At 42.3% G+C, this 17496-nt stretch overlaps 1 protein-coding gene and 1 pseudogene across 14 annotated transcripts in view; both read right to left on the bottom strand.

The window, feature by feature from the left end:
* Positions 1 to 17496, bottom strand: part of LOC100082460 (phosphatidylinositol 3,4,5-trisphosphate 3-phosphatase TPTE2-like) — a 37208-nt gene that overhangs the window by 18724 nt on the left and 988 nt on the right. For 4 of the 14 annotated variants that reach the window (XM_039914962.1, XM_007668549.3, XM_029048258.2 and 1 more), the window contains exons 2-11: positions 16105 to 16215; positions 11232 to 11300; positions 10518 to 10595; positions 9144 to 9221; positions 7847 to 7918; positions 5653 to 5700; positions 3591 to 3752; positions 3086 to 3205; positions 1667 to 1766; positions 45 to 108 (exon numbers count right to left, since the gene is read on the bottom strand). In XM_039914962.1, the coding sequence (XP_039770896.1) occupies positions 45 to 108; positions 1667 to 1766; positions 3086 to 3205; positions 3591 to 3752; positions 5653 to 5700; positions 7847 to 7918; positions 9144 to 9221; positions 10518 to 10595; positions 11232 to 11300; positions 16105 to 16154 (841 nt within the window). In that variant the 5' untranslated portion in view covers positions 16155 to 16215. Of the gene's footprint in view, positions 1 to 44; positions 109 to 1666; positions 1767 to 3085; positions 3206 to 3590; positions 3753 to 5652; positions 5701 to 7846; positions 7919 to 9143; positions 9222 to 10517; positions 10596 to 11231; positions 11301 to 16104; positions 16216 to 16595; positions 16686 to 17496 lie in introns of those variants that run through there. The other 10 variants (XM_007668550.3, XM_007668552.3, XM_007668551.3 and 7 more) reach the window with 10 other exon arrangements.
* LOC114805951 lies at positions 568 to 759 on the bottom strand (annotated as a pseudogene).

Below are 17496 nucleotides of genomic sequence, written 5' to 3' on the forward strand. Positions count from 1 at the left end.
ACCAATTTCCAGTTAGAAGTTAATTTTTATCATTTTGAACAAACCAGTAACATAGGTGAGGTCCAGGTCAAATCCATCCTTCTGAAAGCGTCTTTTATTTTCAGAAACCTTAAAGTTTAAAATGAAAAAACATTTGCATTAGATCCACTATTCATCAAAGTGCCTTTCCTGAACTTACATGTGATAGCAACGAGCTTGGCCCTCTCAAACTATCTTTGAGAAATAAGTAGAGACCCAGCTTTTCATATGTTTACAAAAATATGTGGCTTGCTCCAATAACCAAGACAGAACCACCACTAGAATATACACCTAGACTGTAAGCTTGTTGTGGGCAGGAAATGTGTCTGTTACAGTGTACTCTCCCAAGTGCTTAGTACAGTGCCCTGCACACAATAAGCACTCAATAAATACCATTGATTGCTTCTGAGCAGGGAACATCTCATTATCCTTTTGTACTATCAAAGGTACTTAGTACCATAAGATGCACCCACTAAGTACATGGGAGAGTAAAATACAGAGTTGGCAGACAAGTTCCCTGTCCACAAGGAACTTACAGTCTAGAGGGGAAAAAAATCTTGATTAGATACCTTAACTGTATGTCTGCTGTCAAGGCCAATATCAATCGTATTTTTTGAGTGTTCACTGTGCTCAGCGTTCTTTTAACTGCTTGGGAGAGTTCAACAGAACGGAGTTGGTATACTAGGACCTCTTGCATCCTTCTTAAGGAGAATGCTAACTTTCCCTCCTTTCATACAAGAATTTGATCCTCTAATAATCTCCTCTAGACTGTATACTTGTTGCGGGAAGGGAACGTGTCTACAAGTCTGTTGTATTGTACTCTCCCAAACACTTCATATAATGCTCTGCACACAATAAGTATCTTCTGTACTAATCTCTCTCATCAAACCCCCTCCTCCAAGACTGTAAGCTCATTCTGGGCAGGGATTGCCTCTCTTTATTACTGCATTGTACTTTCCCAAGTGCTCAGTACAGTGCTCTGCACACAAGTGCTCAATAAATACAACAATGAATGAATGAATCTTAGGGCTGCCTGCTCTGCTGTATTCTGACAGCTGCATTCTTCCCCACTGAAAGAGCAGTGAAGGCATAGGGCCATTACACACCTGGATGGACATTGTCGAACTAGGCAGACTGCCCACAGCAACCAACAAAAGCAGAAAATCTTCAGGACACCTAATCCTCACTGATCCCCAAGGAATATCTTCCAGACCAGAGACCCTCAAAGCGACACATAGTAAGAGCAGACATTTTTTGGTGCCTTCACCTCTCAGAGAACTCTGGAATCTGGCCTGTTTTCCCAGCCCCCGCTTAGAGAAGCAGAGTGGCTCAGTGGAAAGAGCACGGGCTTTGGAGTCAGAGGTCATGGGTTCGAATCCCTGCTCGGCCACTTGTCAGCTGTGTGACTTTGGGCAAGTCACTTAACTTCTCGGTGCCTCAGTTACCTCAGCTGTAAAATGGGGATTAAGACTGTGAGCCCCCGGTGGGACAACCTGATTCCCCTGTGTTTACCCCAGCGCTTAGAACAGTGCTCGGCACATAGTAAGCGCTTAACAAATACCAACATTATTATTATTATTATTCCCCGGTGCTCCCTCGCCCCTTAGCCAATCCCGCCACTCACAGTCACCAAGCCATGTCCACTTACCATCCTCCTGGTCACCTTTTCAAGTTGTTTCTTCTGAACGGCGAGGCGAAAAATTCTGATCAAAATGATAATTCTCAGAGGGCGAAGGAGGATTGCTAACCTAACAAAACAAGACCCAGAAAAGACCAATTTTGCTTCAAAAATCAGTGGTGGGAAAGGTGAGGTGGGGACATGGGCCAGGGCTTTGCCCCTTCTCTGAAAGTTTGCTACGCCTCTCCATCCCCCCAGCATTCCTGGGTACCGGGCTGGGCCGGTGGCTCCTGAACAGAATCAGAGGTGGCAGGGTAGCTCTCGATCAATCAATGGTATTTGTGGAGCATTAACTGTGCTTAGAGCACTGGATTAAGTGCTCGGGGGGAATCCAATAAAGTAGTATTGGTAGATATGATGCACAGAGAATGTGTCTGTTTACTGATATATTGTCCTCTCCCAAGCTCTTTACAGTACAGTGCTCTGCACACAGTAACCACTCAAATATGAATGAATATAATCCCTGTTCTAAAGAAGCTAGAGTCTCCTCCTGTGGGCTAAGAATTAGGAAGGCCCCTCTCATTTATCTGCCTTTCAAATCTGCTTTATAAGACTAGAGGAATTCTGCTGATCTGAAATCACACTACAGCCTTGTGGCTTCCCTTCTTCTGAAGACTGGGGAACATCAGATCATCACCTCAACAATTCACCGCTATGAGGAAAACACCTCAGGAGTAAGCCCTGCTCATAAGATTTACTATTTCAGTCAGCAATGTCTTCCAATATAAAGACTAGCTGGAGGTTTCCTTGAATTTGCTTTCCCCATAAAAACATATTCCTCAGAAGTTGGTCCATTGTACTGCCTTTTTAAAATAACATTATAATAATAATAATAATAATTGTGGCATTTAAGCATTTACTATGTAACAGGCACTGTACTAAGCGCTGCGGTGAATACAAGCAAATTGGGTTGGACACAGTCCCTGTCCCATGTGGGGCTCATAGTCTTAATCCCTATTGTACAGATGAGGGAACTGAGGCACAGAGAAGTCAAGCAACTTGCCCAAGATCACATAGCAGACACGTGGCCAAGTTGGAATTAGAACCCATGACCTTCTGACTTCCAGGCCCGTGCTCTATCCACTACACTGTGCTGCTTATGGTATTTGTTAAGCACTTACTATGTTCCAGGCACTGTACTAAGCATGGGAGGTGGGCGGGTGGTGGGGGGGGTGATACAAACTAATCAGATCGGGGACAGTCTAAATTCCACATGGACCTCACAGTCAATCTCCATTTTACAGATGAGGTAACTGAGGGACAAAGAAGTCAAGTGACTTGTCCAAGTTCACACAGCAGACAAGTGGTAGAGCAGGGATTAAAACCCAGATCCTTCTGGCTCCCAGGCCCAAGCTCTATCCACTAGGCCATGCTGCTTCTACTACTTACCTGGGGATCTGCTTAACTCCCCCAGTATTAACATAAATGTAAACAATATCAATCATCAGAGTGCCAACAACAATGAATGCATCCAAAATGTTTAGTTTGATGGAAAAGTAATTTCGGAATCTGAAATGCAAAGAAAAAAATATTTGGGAATTGGCAGTCCTTAGAAACCCAGGCATTGGTCACTTTCCCACGATCCAACTTCATAATTAAGTGATTTAAATTAAGAGATTTTCCAGGCTAAAACTAAAGAAAAAAAGAGAAGTGACCAGTGAGTGAAGTTTTCTCAAACTGTGTGACTGCAAATATAGTAGGCCAAACTCAGTATTTAGTAAATAGAAATTAAAAGTCCAAAACCAACTTTGAACAAATGTTAGTTTGTTGGTTTTTTTTTTTAAAGTCGGGTGAGTGATTAGTTACCCGGTAAACTGACTTTTGAGAAGACCCTCGTATAGAATGATTCAGAAATATTACTAAGATAAATACCATAATCTTAACGCAACCTTACCCTTCGGCAAAGATTCGAAGGAGAACATCAAAAAGGAAAAAAAGAGCGATCAGTAGAGACACGACCCGGTATGCGAAGGGAATCCTTATGCTTTTGCTGGTTGTCACTAAGATTACAATCAGCAAAGCAACATCCACAAAGATCAGCGAGACTCCAAATATTCTACAAAAATTAAAATAGCGGTAAGAAAGGAGAAAGTATCAACCTAGGATCTTCACCGAGCACTTTCTGTGGGCAGAGCACCGTACTAAGTGCTTGGGAAAGCTCCCTAGAGCGAACATATATGATCCCTAATTTCAAGGACCTTACAATCTAATGGGGGAGTTTACGATCTAGAGGACTATGATCGTGGTTTCTGTATTTTCAATAATGGATTTTTATCAATCAAAAGGAGTTACTGAATGCTTACTGTGTGACGAGTGCTGTACTCCGTGTTTAGTAAAGTAGGATATAATAGAATTGGTAGGTGACAATCCCTGCCCTAGAGGAACCTACAATCTATTGGGAGAGATGATCGTTAAAATAAACCACAGCTAAGGGAAGCCCTGACAACTGCAGGATTCTTGCAAGATGGGCCGTTTTTGTCCAAAATACCACATAGAGAAACAAGAAATCTCCACCTGGGTCTGATCAATGATCCCTTAGATAGATAGATAGCTTAGAAGGAAATGAGCCACAAGAAACTGTGGGACTGAAACACAATCCAGACAACCAGAACTTTTGAAAAGTGAACTGGTAAGAACGGGCCAGGGTACAAGTCTGGTGATGCCCATACAGTTATCTACCCTAAGTAGAAGATAATTTGGCAGACTCCTGGGAAGTGGCTTGTTGTTTTGTTTCTGGCAGAGGATTTAGATTACCATATGGGTACATGAGACCACGTGACCTCCATGGGGGCCCAGAACCTGCCCTCAACTTCCTGATAGGTAATTCTGTTGCACCAGACTCTTCCAAGCTTACTTACTGTGCTCTACATGCAGCAAGTGCTCAATAAATACCATTGATTTCATTGGTGGTTCAAGTAAAATGGTAATGAAGGCAGGATGCAGTAACAATTGCCACTCAGGGCTGGGGGAACATATCAGAGTGGCTTACTTTTGCAGAGGCACCAAGTTCCAACTGTTACTAAGACCTACCATCAATATCATTTTCCTCTGAATACAGAGCATGAAATTGAGGGTGGTTTCCAGGACACATGATGAGATAAGATGGCAGCCAACAGCTGCTTCAAGAAATACAGCTGAGGGTGTGGGCACCTCCTCACTATCACACTGAAGTGGTGTTGAAAGGGGTGAGTGGTTTGGGCAATAAGGTTTTTACTGTTAGCAATTATCTCTCCAAGTAAACTTTTAACCTATCTTTTATCTTCACATCTAAGTTTCCCAACAAGTGTTCTATTTCATTATCAATGGTACTTATCGTGCACTTACTATCAGTCAGACAATCGTATCTGAGAGCTTCCTGTGTGCAGAGCACTGTACTAAGCGCTTGGGAGAATACAATATAACAGACACATTCCCTGACCACAACAATCTTACAGTTTAGAGGGGGAGTCTGTATTAAACACTTGGTTGATTACAGAGTTGGTAATTATTTATTACCCAAGTTTTTTTTATAACAATCAATCATATTTATTGAGTATTTACTGTGTGCAGAGCACTGTACTATGCACTTGGGAGAGTATAATATAACAAAGTTGATAGACTTGTTCCCAGCCCACAGTGATCTTACAGTCAGATGGCTTGACCTAAACTAAATAAAAAAGAGATCATCTTTCGTACACTTAACCAAGGCTCTCTGAGTTCAAGCCTACTGTTGCAACCCCTCCCTGTTGCAGCGCAAGATGACTAGTTTCTCCCAAAGTTCTTGGCTCACATCCGGCATATCTAGTTTTATCAGGGTTTCTGATGGGTGACAGTCAATAGATTATGTATTACACACCAGGGCTGTTACAAGGGATGAAGGTTGAGAACTGATTTTCTAGTGACCAAATTCTTTTCCATTAAGAGGGCCTTGAAATTAAGGATCATATCTTACCGCATGAATTTATATTTTCACATACCTGTATGGAAAGGACATTACACAAGGTCTAATTCTTCCCTTAAGATTTCTGTTGAAAAGAAAAAAAATCAGCTTAATTGCAGATTTCAACAATGATTTCTATTGAATTTTCAGCCCCCAAAAGGAAGCTCAAAAATGCATTTTTCTTTAAAGAAATAATTTATTAAGCTTGAATGCTAGAATAGCTTCAAAATACAGGTAATGAAAAAGCCTTGCTGAAACTGAGCTCAATAGAAGTTATTTCTTGGCTGTAGTACAAGTCTGTCAAGAACCAGTCAAGAATGCAGACCTGATAGTGGGGTAGGGGTGGGAGGGAGGGGGAATCAATCAATGGTATTCATTGAGCACTTACTAAGTGCAGAGCATTATACTAGCACTTGGAAGAGTATACTAAAACATTCTCTGCCACAAGGAATTTACAGTCTAGAGGGGGAGAGAGACCTTACAGATATGTACATAAGTGCTGTGGGACAAATATGAAGTGCTTAAAGGGTACAGATCCAAGGTACAGGTGATGCACAGGTGATGCAGAAGGGAGAGGGAGGAGGGGAAAAGAAGGATTAATCAAGGAAGGTCTTTTGGAGAAAATGTGATTTTAATAAGGTTTTGAAGGTGGGGAGAATGGTGGTGAATTTTCAGAGAAATACAATGAGTTTAATACAGTACAAAAAGTCTGTGAAGTGTAATAAAACTAAAATTTCCCTCTTCAGGGCTTATTGAAGTCAGGTATACAGTACAGTAATAGCTCACTAGCTGAACTCTAAAACTTCTTTTTGGTGAGGGAGCCTATGAAGACAAAAGGCATTACTAGCATTTATGACCTGTTCAATAAATTGAGAAAAATGAAAAATGCCACCAAAGAAGGGTCCCTCCACTCTGGTTGGTGTGAGATTTGTTTTAACAGTATTTTAATTAAACAGTATAGACCTAGCCCAAAGGATGTTACCTAGATTTTACTCAGTTTGCTTTTCTTTTATGTGGAGTCAATTGTTCAATCACAGAAGCAACCATAGCCAACATTAGAGCTCAGAGATCACGGAGATTCAGTTAAAATATGTTGGGCCACAGTGTCTCAATATAAATCCAAGCCTACAAATGAATAGGATATTGACCATCAATCAATCAGTCATTTCTTGAGCGCTTACTGTGTGCAGAGCACTGTACTAAGTGCTTGGGAGTACACAGTATAACAGGAAATCTATTTTTCAAAGATGATAAACCATGGCACCTATAAAAGTCAGATCTTTACCTAATATTGCCCCTGAATGAAGTAGGAAGTTACAATAGCCACCATGCTTCAGTGACTCCTAATCACTCCTAATGACTTCATCAGTGCATATTTAGAAATGAATCATTGTCCAAGCAACATGGTTTGCATTAATGGCTCACTGAAATTTCTTGTGACTATACTAGGCCACAAAAATCTTATCAAGCTAGCATGGCGTAGTGGAAAGGGCACAGGGCCTGGGAGTCAGGGGTCCTGGGTGCTAATTCTGGCTTCATCACTCACCTCCTGTGTGAGCTTGGTCAAGTCACCTAACTTCTCTGGGCCCCAGACTGAGGCACAGGGAAGTTAAATGTCTTGCCAAAGGTCACACAGCAGACAAATGGCAGAGGCCCCTGTCTCACATGGGGCTCACAGCCTAAGGAGGAGGAAGAAATGGTATTAATCCCCAGTTTACAGGTGAGAAATCTGAGGCACAGATAAGTGATTTGCCCAAGGTCATACAGCAGGCAAGTAGCAGAGTGGTAGCTTTCCATTTCTCCATTCAGAATCTAGGTAATTTTTTCCCTTCCACATCTAGGCAGCTTCCCATAATCTTTCAGCAACCACTGTTGTAAGAATCCTGGTTCAGGCTCACTTTGAAAGGGTTAGGGATTAGGGAAGCAGCAAGGCATAGTGGATAGGGCTCGGGCCTGGGAGTCAGAAGGACCTGAGTTCTAATCTTGGCTCTGCCACTTGTCTGCTGTGTGACTTTGAGCAAGTCATTAAACTGCTCTGTGCCTCAGTTACCTCATCAGTAAAATGGGGATTATAAATGAGCCCCTTGTGAGACAGGGACTGTGTCCCACCTGATTAGCTTCTATCTACCCTAGCTCTTAGAACAGTGCTTTACACATAATAAGTGCATAAATACCATTATAATTATTAGGTTGAGTCCACCTACTCCCTCAGTCTCCCCCAGCCCACTTACTGACACCAGGTGTCCGATTCTTGATCAACTCCATCATCAACCCTTAAAAGGGATGACATTTTCTTCTGAAATCTGCCAATAAATTTCAACATGGAGTCAGGCCTTGACCTCAGGACTTAATGGTCTGGGCTCGCACTTGCAGGGCAGAGTGGCTTCAGGGAGGGAACCGTCACCATTGACCCTTCCTTCGTATCCGCCCCTTCTCCCAGGGGCCACAACATGCTACAGCTTCAGCTCCCCATGTATAGGCTCAAATCCAGGCATTTAATGAAAATCAAGTCTAGGCATTTCAGAACCAGTTCTTGTTTCCAACAACCCTCCAAAATGCCCCAGCCTGTTTCAGCAGCCATGCAGCCTGGCCTTAAAAGGACTCTTTCCTCCACCCAACCAAAATTTGCCTGGGGGAGGCAAATCACCCTAGCTGTGTCCCCAGAAGTTCCACCCCGTGCTTCTGTATTGCCTCTCAGGTCTGCTCATGTTTGAGAGTGGGGATGCTGAAGGTGGGAGAGAGAGAGAGAAGGAAGGAGAGAGAGAGAGAGAGAGAGAGAGAGAGAAGGAAGGAAGGAGGGAGAGAGAGGAGGGAGAGAGACAGAAGGAGGGGGAAGGAAAGAGAGCAAGCTGTCCTCTGCTGTGAAACTGGGCTGGGTGGAGGACACATACTCCCTCAAAGAGGGGTACAAGGAAGGAGATGGGTGATGTTCTTAGACCCCTGGACATCCTCACAGCACCACCTCTGGGATTGATGCCAAAAAAATAACATCTCTAGCTCAGATTGTTTGTCCTAATTCTACTCTTCAAAGTGCTTGGAACAGTGTTACACACACAGTTGACGCTCAACAAAGCCTTGATTTACTGACCCAGGAGAAAGCAGAAGAGGAGATGATAGATCAGAAAGCAGATCAGGAATAAGTGAAATGGCTAAGTGAGGTTAACAGATGGGTGTGGCAACTTTGTGCCAACTTTCATACACTTTTTTCTCTCAGCTCTCTCCCTTTCCTGCTCCCTTAAATCTACCCAAAGGGGAACCCCAGATGTGAAGAACCAGTCTAGCAGTGGTTCTAAACATGGTCCCACCAAATTTTTGTTTGAACAGCAGTAATCTGTGTTCCTTGAAATTAGGTCAAGAAGAGATCCCATTCTACTTCCTTAAAATCACTCAACAGAGATGGGCCTCTTTGGAAAACCTTTCAAAATTCCAAGTCCCACTATGGTCCCAAGTCATTTAAAGGGTCACCCCAATGTCTACAAGGGCTCAGAGTGTCACATTCCCCCTTCCTTCAGAAAAAAAGTAACTTACTCATGCCAGGTGCCTATTGAAGCTCTAATATTAACAGAGGACTTGACATCAAAACTGGGTCTCACTTTATTCTGGAAGCTGCCAATGAATTTAAAACAGAATCAGATACTTACCATAAGAATTTACTTAAACTCCACTATCTTTAAAAGTATCCAGGAAAATAAGTACTAGTCTAAAATTCCAGACTTTTTTTTTTTTTAAACTTCAAGTCACTGTTAGGGTCCGCTCTCCTGTTCCCACTTCTGCACATTTTACCAATCTGATGCTTGTCTTATCTTCCGATTCCCACTCCCTTCACCTCCGATCTTTGGGGATTCTAACCTCCTAGTTGAGGATTCCACTTCTCAACTCTGGTGACCCCTTCTTCAGCTACCTCAACCCCTCACCTGCCCAGGTATCCATTACCTCTAATCACCTTAAAATAATGTCATCTCTAACCTCAGCAACTCTGACTTATTACTGTCTGACCTCAACTTTCTGACCTGCCTCACCTCCCCACCAGTGTGGCCTAGTGAAAAGACCACATAACTGGAAGTCAGGAGCCCTGGATCTAAAACCAGCTCCACTACTTGCCTGCTGTGTGACCTTAGGCAAGGCACTTACTTATCCATATAACCATCTATTCATTTTCTTTTTCTTCTTCCTATCTAAAAACTACTTTGGGTGTATCTAGCCCCACCAGACCAAGGTCCTTGAGGGAAAGGCTGTGTCTACTAACTCTATCATACTCTCCCAAGTCCTCAGTATAAAGCTCTGCACATAGTAGGTGCTCAATAAATGTTGACTATTAATTATTATTGATCATTGATTAATAATGAGTTTTGGTTTCTCCCAATCAATCCCTGCCTTATATTCCATTCCTACCTCCCAAACAGACACAGACCAAATAGGTCCCAGATGAAAAAAAAAAATCAATGGCATTTACTGAGTACGTCCTGCATGCTGAGCACTGTGCTAAGTGCTTGGAGAGATTAATAGAGTTGGTAGATAAGAGATTCTTGCCCTCAAGAAGTTTACAATCCAGGGGGCACAGTCTGAGGCAGGAGGAAAGGTTCCAACCCAATTTTTTAAATATGTCACTAACAATGTTTTGGAGGTGATAGCAAATGTTTACTATTGAGAACCAGTGACCTATATCCCTTGAAATTAGGCAGAGAAGATTATATTCTCAGCCCTAAATATTCCTGAATGGAGATAGGTAATTTTAGAAAAAGTCAGAATCCCATCATCTCTGGGTAGATGAAGATGGTCTTAGGTCAAAGGGGTCTCCCTGATATCTGTAGGAGCTCAGGTCATCTCAATCCCCTTCCTTTAGACAAAAGCAATTTACTCATTCCAGGCACCTAGTGAATCTCTAATCTCTATTCAACTTACTTATGCCAGGCGGATATAGATGCTCTAAAACTAGAAGAGGACTTGATCTTGAAAAAGGACTTCCTTTTATTCTCGGCACTGTCAACGAATTCACAACACAGAATCAGATACCAGAGAACCTGTTTCAACTCTATTCAAAAAGCAGCCACAAAAATAAGTACTAGTACATATACCCATAATTACTATCTATCATAATCTCCAGGGTTACAAGTTCAGAGGATACTGAATCTACTCTGATCCTCCTTTCTTTTCCTTGTGGCTTTAGTCATCATGTGAGTTTGTGGCAGGACTTCTTTAGAACAAGCATGCTCACTTTGGGTCGATAGCATTCAGACTAGGACTGGGAGGAAGACTCAATCCTGGTGGGATGGGGCAGGTCACAGAGAGGTCAAGCACTGAGGAGTCTCAAAGAGCTGGCCCTGCCTTCAATCCCTCACAGGGAAAAGGCCCAATGGCACATTTTCCAAAATAAAACCAAGCTCCTTCCGTTTTGGCCCAATTCTCCCCACGCGCAGCCACTAAGTTGACCATTCGTCCCATTTTCTAACTGGGCAGCAACTGTTTTTAGGTCTGATGTTTCAGGTTATGGGACCAAGCTTTGGCTTTTTTAAAGACTGAAAGGTAATGACAGTCCCTCATCTACGTGAGGTTTTCAAGTGTCACACCATCTTCTTCCCTCTCCCCCTCACCAGCCCCTTGACTACATCAACTTACTCAGTCTTGGTGGTCAACTCCTCTTTGCTCGCCTCAATATCCACAACGTGTTCCTTTTTCTTCCGGGAGCTATCAACAGAGATAAAATACGAAGTCAGATATTTCCTGCCGGAACAAGGGAAAGCACGAATGCTATTTTGCCCTTTCCGAAGGAGGATGCTGACGGACTTTATCATGAGTAGCAGGTAACTGAGACCTCTGGAAAAATCAGGCTGAATTGTTTATTACTCAGAAACAGGGTTCCCTGCCCATCACCCAAAGCTCTGGCATTCTGTTTCCACTCTGCCAGTCACTAGGTAGTGCAAGGCTCCCTGCTCCTGGCAAGCTCTGTGTCTCTGGACTGCTCCCAAGTGATCTAAGGCCCCAGATCAGATTTCAGCACTGGCAGCATTCTTTTATTCAATCGTATTTATTGAGCACTTACTGTGTGCAAAGCACTGTAAACCAAGCGCTTAGAACTGAACTATGCGCTTACTGTAGGGAGGAGGTAGCACCTAGATCCGTCAGGAATCTAACCTTATTATAACCACAGAGTTTGAATTCCTTTTCGCTTGCATTTGAGGTTGCAAGATGGGAGACAGCCTTAACAAGGTCTTAGGAATAGGCCCAAACCCATAAACTGTATTTATCTACTTTTTCAAAATGCTAGAATCAGAAAGGAATGAATACCTCCTAAATTATTTCTGAATAATAATAATAGGGGTTTTTGTTAAGTGCTTTCCATAAGACAAGCACTGTACTAAGTGCTGGGGTAGGTACAATAATAATAATGTTGGTATTTGTTAAGTGCTTACTATGTGCAGAGCACTGTTCTAAGCGCTCGGGTAGATACAGGGTCATCAGGTTGTCCCACATGAGGCTCACAGTTAATCCCCATTTTACATTCTCTGAGGCACAGAGAAGTGAAGTGACTTGTCCACAGTCACACAGCTGACAAGTGGCAGAGCCGGGAGTCGAACCCATGACCTCTGGCTCCGAAGCCCAGGCTCTTTCCACTGAGCCACGCTGCTTCTCTTAATCAGGTCCCACATGGGGTTTACAGTTCAAGTAGGAGAGAGGAAGGCTATTGAATTCCCATTCTGCAGGAGAGAATTGAGACCCAGAAGTGAAGTGACTTGACCAAGGTCACACAGCAGTCAAGTGACAGAGCTGAGACAGACCCAGATCCTCCTGACTCCCAGGCCCATGCTCTATCCTCTAAATCATGCTGCTTCTTTTCCCTTTAAGTCATCAAAAGCAATCTTCTGGGTTGCAATGGGAAGACTCGATCTCAGACCTGGACTTAATCCCTGAGGGAGAGCCTCCTTTGCAATATCTGCCAAAAACAAGGCTGTCAAAGATAAGAGTCAAAGCCCACGGAGACTTAGTGAACCTTTTGAACCTGGAAACACCTCCCACTGTCAACAGGGGGAAAATCTGTCCAGGTTTTGCTGTTGTTGCTGCTCAGCAAAAAAGAAACAAAAATAAATAAAAAATGCTACTCACCAAGCTAACGAGAGATCAATTGTTTTTAAAAGAAAAAAAGAAGTTAGAGAGACAGCACAGTCTAGTGGAAATGGCACCCGGGAATCAGGAGACCCAGACCCCTATCCCAGCTATGCCACTGGCCTGCTGGGCGACTTCAGTCTAGTCACAACTTCACTGGGCCTCAGAATCCTCATCTGTAAAATGGGGATAAGAACCCTGCTCTCTCTCCCTCTTAGGTTATGAGTCCCATGTGGGATGGGAACTCCACCTTTCTTGATCATTTTGTATCTAACCCCGGTGCTTAATACCTTATGTTCATTCTAGAAGATCAAAATTTTTGTTTCCATACTCATCTAATTGAAACTATACACAAAATGGCCAGTATTTGCAGAGGTACCCAAAAAGCATAAAGTCATTTCAGAAGTTAGATTTTTCAAGGGCAGCAATCATGTATATAGTTACTCTACTGACTCTCCCACTGGTGCTTATTATGGTGCTATGTACACAGTAAGTGCTCAGTAAATACTATTGATCAATAAGCAGTTCCGGTCCCTCTGCAATGTAAGCAGGAAACATGTCTACCAACTCTGTTATATTGTAATTTACCAAATGCTCAGGACTGTGCCTTTCATACAGTAAAGGCTCAATATCACAGATTGATTGATACTGGAAAACAGGACCAGTATCAAGCTGTACCATTGTACAGTCTTAGTTGTTTAGTACCTAAAAAAGGCAGGAGGACTATGGCAGGCCGCAATTAACAACCAAATCAAAATCCTCTCTCACAGCTCAAAGTACAGAAAGTCGGAGAAAGGAAGTTTAAAGAAAGGAAGTTTAATGTTTAAACTAAGTTCTGGATGGACCTAAGGAAGCCAAATTCTGAAGATAGCTAAACTTAACTTGTGTAACCCATTTTATATAGGTCTAAATTAACTGTGGAATTTTTTTAAAATGGTATTCGTTAAGCATTTACTATGCACCAGGCATTGTACTAGTGTTGGGGTAGATGCAAGCTAATCAGATTGAACACAGTCCATATCCCACATGGGGGTCACAGCCTTAATCCCCATTTTACAGATGAAGTAAACACAGAGAAGTTAAAAGACTTATACAAGGTCACACAGCAGATAAGTGGTGGATCCAGGATTAGAATCCAGGTCCTTCTGACTCTCAGGCCCAGGTTCTATTCACTAGGCCATGTTGTTCCTCTCAAAGACCATTTCAAAATGGTTTCCTCCATGAAATGTTAATAATAAGCCGCACCTGATAGTAAAGTAGACCATGGAACTGTGCAAGGGGCCTACCTATGTTAAAGAACCTGCTCCAAAGACTCATCCTGAAGAACAATTCCACCCCATGATGCCCACCATTTGGAGATTTCAGAAAGGGGCATTTTTAGTCTTAGTCTTTACTAACTTGTGATTGGTTTGGAGGAAGCAGTGTGGCCTAGTGAAAGGAGTACAGGCCTGGGAGGCAGAGGACCTAGGTTCTAGTCTGCAAAAATGGGGTTTCAATGCCTGTTCTCCCTCCTACTTAGACTGTCAGCCCCATAAGTACCTGATGATCTTATTTTTCCTTGGTGCTTAGTACAGTGTTTGGTGCATAATAAGCACTTAAATACCATAAACATAAAGCATAAAAGGGACAGAGCTTCCGCAGCCTGATGAGTGTTCGACATTTCTTTCTATCACTGAGTTTATGGTGGACAGTGTACAAGGTACTTTGGAACACGCACTAAAAATAAAAGCCGTAGCCCCTGCTCTCCTGGAGTTTCTAGGCTAGGGAGTGAGACATTCAAACATACAGAAGGTAAAAGGGTCAGGGCAGCACTGCCAATAGCAAAAATCGAAATAATTAAGCAGATACACATATGAGGGTTAAAATGACTGATAGAATGAGATGTCCACAGAAATATAATGAAGGAAGTGGCTATTTAGGAAACTTTGAAGGTGAGGAGGGATGTGGGGCATGCAAACTGTGGGGGAAGAAGGTGGGGGCAGTTCCAGGAGACCTGTTTAATCGTAAACCTAGGACGCTCTGGGAAACAGAACTTGGAATAATAAATTAGCCAATAGCCATCAAATGCTTAAAGACTGACTAAATTTACTTTTAAATATCCTTCATATAAACTGCCTATGAGAGTATGCAATGGAGTCCAGTCATTATATGTTTTACCTGAAGGAACTTTTCATTCCATAATGTCTCCTATTTTCTGTTAAACAGGCTTGAAAGTCCTGCTTGATTTGCTATCAACACAAATGGAGATCAACTGTATAACCTTGAGGAGACCACTTTCATACAGAATGTAAAGTTAAAATCTGCTTGCTGGAGATCTGTTTTTTCTTTAATGTTAGAAGCAAGCATTGACTTTTTTTAAAAAGCAGCCCCATTTATAGCCCATCAACTGCTAGGTTAGAGTTCATTTATGAGCTTTTTTTTAAAGTGTATTATATCACACCCTTTTAAAAAGGAAAATATTTTGAGAACTTAGACCACATATTGCTATAAGCCAATGGACACAAATTCTGTGCATCAGCAAAGGAATTTATAAAGTTTAGGTACCTGAAATATTGGTCTATTTCTTAAACGCCTAACATGCCCTTAAACTTTTAAAGAACTCTCTCTTGTGGTATTCGTTAAGAGCTTTCTATGTACCAAGTACTGTGCTAGGGGCTGTGGAGAAGGCAAATCAGATAAAGACAAATATTTGAGACACATGAGCATAAGTTTGTTAGAGGTCACTCAGCAAGTCAGTAATGAAGACACAGTAAATGGTGGATTTCTATGTTCCTCCCAAATACGTATTCAGCACTGAAAGAAAATTAATCTGATGCTGTCTGTACCAAGTAGGATGGCCACATAAATGCATAGGATAATTTTGGCATAAAAATCATAATCACATTTCTACACACTATAAAAATTGTTTTTCAATACAATTAAGCACAAAGTATCAAACCACACTTACTTTTAAAGAAATTATCTTTACTAAGTCAGTCAAAATCTCCATCTCACTATTTTTGAACACTAGCCTTGCCATCTGAAAGATCGTTTTCCTCATTCCAGATCCAATTAAACAAAGAGGAAGGAAAAACCTCAGTCTAACATCCTTCACTAAATAGTTAAGAATTCAATTCTTGGGATCTAAAGAGAGGATAAATGAATTCTGCTTACACTTGGATCTATGACCTTGGGCATTTGATATTCACCCCAACCCTCAACCCCACAGCACTTATGCACATATCTTTAAATTAGATGTTATAAACTACTTATTTATATTAATGTCCATCTCCCCCTCTAGACTGTAATGTAAGCTCCCTGTGGGCAGGGAACATGTCTGCTAACGCTGCTGTATTAGGCAATGCCTTGTATTTAGTATGTGCTCAATAAATACCTTACAAGTACTTACTCAGTATCTTCAGGTTTACTTTCTGGTTTTAGATATTCCACCACCGACATGTCTTTCTTCCGAGTACCACCTTAGCTACAGAGCAATTAAGACAGAGATACACAGCATTGCCTAAAACAAGATGAAAAGGGGCAAAAAGCATTCAAGAAATTAGGCATCCACAGGTATTTGGGGACTACTTATTTTACAAACTCACCAAGGCAAGTAAATTTACCCAGTTTTCTACTTCCCCTCTTAGCATTCTAGCAGAGAGACAAAGTAGTCAAAATAATTCAGAGATGTAAATCTAACAGAGCAAAAACAATTTTAAAGCTCATCCCCTATTTCTTTTAATATAAATGTTCAGAAAGGGACAGAATAAAGTGTTGGTATCCAATTTCATTTGCAAACATAATTCTTAATCATGAAATCCTCAAATTGGAGCAAAATTCAATGCACAGATGCATGCTTTCCTCCAAAATGCAGGGAGGAATGGGGACTAGAGATCTTACTATTTGCTTTCTCCTCACTTGGAAGTTAGAAGCAAGATCTGAGCACCGTCAGGTGAAAAATGCCAGGCTAATAGAGGTTAAATGATGGAGCGAAACAGCCTCAGCTGCATGAAGGCACAAGCTGCCAGACGCCCAGTTTACAGTTCAGAGCAGTACTAAATAACGCCTTTTAAAAGCAGCTGGCTAACACGTTTGAGTTCTGGAGTGGGTTTCTGGGTGGGAGGGCCCACCCAGGAACCACTAGCTTAATCATCTCAACCTACTGCACTTTCGGATGCAGTACAATGGAAGTAGCTGAGGCTGCTGATGGGGTGGGACCATCCCTTCATACAATTGTATTCATTAAGCGTTTAGTGTGTGCCAAGCACTGTACTAAGCACTTGGGAAAGTGCAATATAGGAATAAAGAGTGACAATCCCTGCCCACAATGAGCTCACAGGGGTATCTAAAAATAATAATAAATTGTGGTATTTGTTAAACACTTAGCACCAAGCACTGTTCTAAGCATTGGGATAGTTAAGGGGTAATCAGATTGCCCCACGTAGGGCTCAGAGTCTTAATCCCCATTTTAAGATGAGGTAACTAAGGCACAGAGAAGTTAAGTGACTTGTCCAAAGGCACACAGCAGACAAGGGCGGAGGTGGAATTAGAACCCATGTCCTCTGACTCCCAAGCCCGGGCTCTTCCGGCTAGGCCATGCTGCTCCTCAATATAATCTATAGAAGAAATCTCATGGACCCTCAGCGTAGGTTGAGGCAGGCGAAGTCGACCCTCTGCATGGAAGGAGCCGGGACCTCCCTCCCCCTTTTCAGGACTAGGTTGGGGACAGGCAGGCTTGTCAGCGTGGCTCATTGCAAAATGCACGGGCTGGGGAGCCGGAGGACCTGGGTTCTAATCCCAC

Source organism: Ornithorhynchus anatinus, chromosome 20, assembly GCF_004115215.2.
Source record: "Ornithorhynchus anatinus isolate Pmale09 chromosome 20, mOrnAna1.pri.v4, whole genome shotgun sequence".
Classification (NCBI taxonomy): Eukaryota; Metazoa; Chordata; class Mammalia; order Monotremata; family Ornithorhynchidae; genus Ornithorhynchus; species Ornithorhynchus anatinus.